The sequence below is a fragment of the Mya arenaria genome, chromosome 9, assembly GCF_026914265.1.
Source record: "Mya arenaria isolate MELC-2E11 chromosome 9, ASM2691426v1".
In the NCBI taxonomy this organism is placed as follows: domain Eukaryota; kingdom Metazoa; phylum Mollusca; class Bivalvia; order Myida; family Myidae; genus Mya; species Mya arenaria.
The window spans coordinates 54,323,765-54,329,128 of record NC_069130.1 but is presented as its reverse complement, the minus strand read 5'-3'; the positions used below and the strand labels follow the sequence as shown (position 1 = coordinate 54,329,128).

At 31.2% G+C, this 5,364-nt stretch overlaps 1 protein-coding gene across 1 annotated transcript; it reads right to left on the bottom strand.

Moving 5' to 3' along the window:
* Positions 1-695: 695 nt before the first annotated feature.
* LOC128246455 (neuroglobin-like) lies at positions 696-4,508 on the bottom strand. Its single transcript, XM_052964669.1, has 3 exons — positions 4,119-4,508; positions 2,209-2,434; positions 696-1,683 (listed from the first exon to the last, which is right to left on the bottom strand). Exons 1-3 carry the CDS (start codon positions 4,337-4,339, stop codon positions 1,549-1,551), a joined length of 582 nt encoding a protein of 193 aa, XP_052820629.1. The 5' UTR covers positions 4,340-4,508; the 3' UTR covers positions 696-1,548.
* Positions 4,509-5,364: the final 856 nt, after the last annotated feature.

Sequence of the window (5,364 nt, the reverse complement as noted above, 5' to 3'; positions counted from 1 at the left end):
AACTCAATTTTCCAAATTACAGTTTGACATTATTAAAAATACTGATGCTTTACTCTATTTAAAAGCACATTTTAACATGCATGAAGTTGATTGATAGTAGTGTTCAATATTCTAAAAAGAACATCTACAGCACAAAATGTATTTGAGAAAAACTAAAAAATAATCAATTAGACTCCAAAACTATTTTCGCTCTCATTTTTTTTTCCACAAAATATTGACCAAATTTTTTTTTCAACATAATGAATGTGAGAATGCTAAAACATTTACAATTTTTAATCATATGATGCTGTTATTTTATAAAAAGAGTTGAGACTGAGATTAAGACTTGACTTGAGTGTTTTCGTGATAATGGGACCTGTACATTGAATTTTTTTTTGTGCGGTTTATCGAAAAGAATATTGGCATAGGATATACAGAATGAATTTCAGTACCAAATACGGTCCCCGATTTAGACTCTCAGATAATTAAGTTTTAGAATTTGAAAACATGAAAATGGTAATGGAGTTAATCCGATTTGTTTATATAAATGCATTGAGCAATTAATTTGACAAGATATTTATAGTAAACTAAAAGAGATAATGAGACGAGATACATTATTGAAGCCAGTACCTCCAAATAAAGTTTCAGGTCTAGAGTATAATTGATATTTCACTTTTAATATAATTTTATAATCGAATGAAAAATAAAAGAGTTCATTGTGTATAAATGTTTATTTGCATAACAAAGAAAATATAAACTCCACTGATAAGCTCAAAAGTCAATACAATAACATATTACTAAGACAGTTTTTTTACCATGTTTGGGATTGTCTTCTTTATTATTAATAATATATTTACACCCATATCTGAACGGTAACAAAAAAGCGGAGTTTAACCGTGATACAAATATCAATATGATGATTTCGACCCTTTAACATACATACACACGCTGCGTATTGTGTGTTGTCCTCGACAAACTGATACAGTAACAGTAACAAGGATTAAACAGTTACTGCACCCACTTTCCGCGTGACTGAAATAATTCACTAGAACTAAGACTCTCCTTTATAATTTTATTACTCGGTATGTGGGTGCAGTAGTTGCTACATTCTTTACATAGTTTTCGGTTCATCATACTTCAATGAAATTCTTAAGACGTCTTCACAGAAGCCAATTCTTTATCACAACAATGGGTGTTTATACGTTTATATACATAACACAATCACATCCATAATCTACACGTGTCACAGGTTTTCAAGCATTTGCAACTGAGAAAGGATAACGTATGCAGTGTGGTAGAAACATCTACAATTTGCAAATGTTTATATTATAATCTACGAGGGATACTCCAAAATGATGTATTGAAAGTGTTCAAAGGAATGACTTTTAGTACGCATGCTTATTCAATAATGAATAAGTCAAAACTTTCAATTTAACAACAGAATATTCCATCAGATTTATCATCATGCTGATTCTTAACGATTTATCCGGTATATTGTCAACAGTTGCATAATACTGTTTTATATACACTTCTATCACTAACACATTTCTTCATATAGTTAAATGTTCCTCATATACTACACATTCCTTTCTTCATGTAGTAGCACATGAGCATGAATAGATGATCCCAAGCTTTCTCATGTTCGCCTGTCCACACTGTTTCTAAATGGGGCTTGATTGAGCTGATAAACTGTATACCAATCAACTGAAAATAATCATTTAATTGATCAACTTACTGTCAAACAAAGAGCAATAAGAACTTCGATAGCTTTCCCTTCATTATTTGTTATTGTTTTGACAACTGAATCTAATTATCTAATGAGGTGTTTTGTGCTTTAGTTTCACATTGCAAAATAAGAGAGCCTAAAACACGTATTGAGATGAGTCTCTTTGACATTGGTATTGAACTACCAATTTTCCGTGCGTTTTTTCCTAAAGTAATGTCGGTGTTCGGCTAATGAGATTTTAACAATGACTTTCGACGGTTTGTATAACCAAACATACCGAAGTCATCTTTTGATATACAATAATTGCAGTTTTTAAATGGACATCTCAATCAGAAATAAACATGACTTTAGACACCATTAAAATAGCATTGCACTGAAAAGCTTTCTAAAATCAATGTTCAGTCAAGCATTTACCTTGAACATTATTTTACATTTTCATTGAGACGCGCTCTGCCTTCAAAGATAAATACGGAAACAATCAACAATTAAAATCTACAACTCACATCAATGAATTCAATTTTCACGGAATAATTCTTGTGACGAATTCCCAATTCTGTCATAATCTCTCCGAATTTTTCCCTGTTGTCAAGTCTATAGATACACTTGTCCACTGTTCCCATTACTCTTAGCGCATGCGCACGAAGAATTGCGTTGTATTCGAGGTCAGATGTGTTAACTGCCCGGAATGACATGAACGCATCGTGCACGTCTGGATGGGTCTCGAACAGACTGAAGGTAGAAACAAACAAAAAATGCTATGTATACAATAATTTGACAGTTTGTCTTTAAAATAAACGCGAATACGTTTACTTTCAGTACAAGTAATACTTGTCCTAATACTATGCAGAATTGTTATGAAATTACTCAATGAAATATACTCCTAAAAAGGAGGGGATATTGCATTGAAATAAAATCTCAATGACAGCTGTTTCATAATAATACTGACGGAATTTTGTTTTAATGTTATGGCCTTTTTTCTGTTTTATTATAAGTATGATAACTTTGTACCCGGTAAGTGCATTTACCTGTAGCAATGGTGTATCTGTTAAATAATATTAGACTATGATCAAAAGCTTCATAAATTGCATGGGGTTGATATAAATTTATTCCATAAGAAAATAAATATATGCAACTCTAACAAGTAATAACAAAAAATACAACAAATATTTATGTAATTAACGAATCAAAATCAGTTTTTTACTATGAAATGGCGAATATAAAACCTTTTCGTAACTTGTTCGTAATAACGGACTTATTTTAAAGCATGTAGACCGATGACAGGAACCCTCTTAGCAAAGATAATACTGAAATTGTGCGATAACACAAAACGCAGATTAAGTGATATATGTTTACGAGATACTGTCAATTTCGTGCGGGAAAGTCTCTAAAAAATGTTTTTCTCATCCTAACAAACAATGGCTCTTTGTATGCTTGTGAAATAAATGAACATATTTACATTCTTACATTATTTTAAAGGAAGTCCGTTTTCAAGTCATTCTTGGGAAAAGTCCGTTTTTAAGTCATCTTTTAATCTCAGCTATACTTACTTTGATAGTCATGCCCAGATATCGAACAGTTAGTTATTCAGCTCAAAAATGTTCTTGTAACTGTTTTCGGTAATACATTACAGTGTGTTAATTTGTTAAAAAGTCATAGGCAACAAACTTTGAACATTGAATTATAAAACAGTATCCTGATAAATCAGTAAAGGTCCATCATTATTTGGTGAAATAGTACGTATCCACGAGAATGTCCTCATAGAGATTGTTTGGTTTAAATGCAAATGTCAATACAGTCAAACCCCATTAGCTCGAGATCTCAGGGACCAGAAAAAACTTTGAGCCCCAAAAGATTTAAGCCAAGCGATTATTTTTACCTTCAGTATAAAGAAATCGGTCCTTACATATACTTTGAGCTAAGCGAGGAATTCGAGCCAAGCGAGTTTGAGCCAACGGTGTTTTTAAAACCATCCTATTGAGATTAAGGAAAGATAAATAAAGTTCGTCCTACTTGCCAATTATAAAACGTATAAAAAGGCGAATAATATACAGTAAACTTGAAATTAGACAATTTAGATGTCGGTAACAAATGTATATCCTCATGCTATACAGATAAAATCAAAACGTTACCACATAATTATTGACTTGACTTGACTTGGAGCAAATAATAAGTTTTCATTTACATATTATTGCGTTCAACAATTGCGTCCAAAAAAGGAAATTCATTTTTTTATTAAAAAAATAAAGCTAATCCGTCAGATCAAAAAGAAATACATATTATGTGTATATTTGATACGTCAAAATAATAAGATCAGAAAAAATAAAAAACATTTATATACATTTCTTTATGCTATAACAATGAATTAATCAATCAATTTGTATATATATATATAATTACATGAATAAATACATACCCGACAAACGTAATAATCCCAACTTTTCCAACATCCTGTTTAACTATTTTCCAGCAGTCTTTGAGTATTTTAACCTCAAGCTCAGTTATCACAGGAGGTGGTTTTTGAGGATCAAACGTTGTAATAGTTTCGTTATTGTTACTAATCACCGCACGAGATTTGTTATCATCCGTTCGTTTCGATCCAGTCAAAGACCTTTTAATGCGTTTAAATAACGACATTATGTTCCCTTTATTTTCCAATTCACTTTGTTTTCAAACTTGTGTAACCGTTAATCATTCAAATAATAATAATTATCTTTAATACGGAACTGTTGTTTTTAATATATTTAATATTTAAAATATTCTGACAATTGGTATGTTTCGCGACTGACATCTGACTCTCTTATGATATTTCCCAATACGTTCTCCAGTTTATGTTCACTGAGATTACGTGTGAGGTAATAGTTATATTGGCTTTTGCAGTTGGCTGCGCTATGGCATAGCTTTAGTCTTGCAAATGTTTGAATGATAGATCTTAGCCAAGATCGATCTCGAACCGCTATCCTTTGTTTTAGGATATTTATTGACACCAATTTCTAATATGCTCAGAAAAAAGATGCGCTGCATAAGTATTTTTTTGATACCGAAATTGATTACAACAATTCCTTCTGAACAGGTTTTAGTTAATCCTGCAGAAAATCAAGATTACAAAAATACAGGTTGTATAAACAACATAGCATGAGAAATTCATGGAGTCATTCAAGTTTTTTACTTTTCAGCACTAAAAAAACCCACACCTTAGTTTTAGCAGATTGTTATTTGTACATTTCAAGCATATTCTGGCAGTCGTCAAGTCCTATTTTTGTGTTCGGTTGTTAAAACGCAAAGTTGCTGTAACGGTCACAAGTTAAAAGAGCGCAGATCCATTACAATAATTAGGAGCAAGAACAACAAACATAACATCAATAGAAAAACAATTACCAAGAGGGAAGGCAATAATGACAATAACGTCATGAACATTTTAATGATATTTTTTATTATTTAAAAAATATGGTATTTTGTCAGGAAAAATTGAACGGAATGATGGTTTTTAATAAAATGTGCAAAACAATAATAATAACATATAATAGAAGCTCTCACGAGAAAATTTATTGAGCAAAGTTTGAGTCATTATAAACAAAACTCACACTTGTTAAGCGATAAACGTGTTTATAGAAACGCATAATTTTATATTGACCGATATTGTCTCTTTCATTAATGACAAT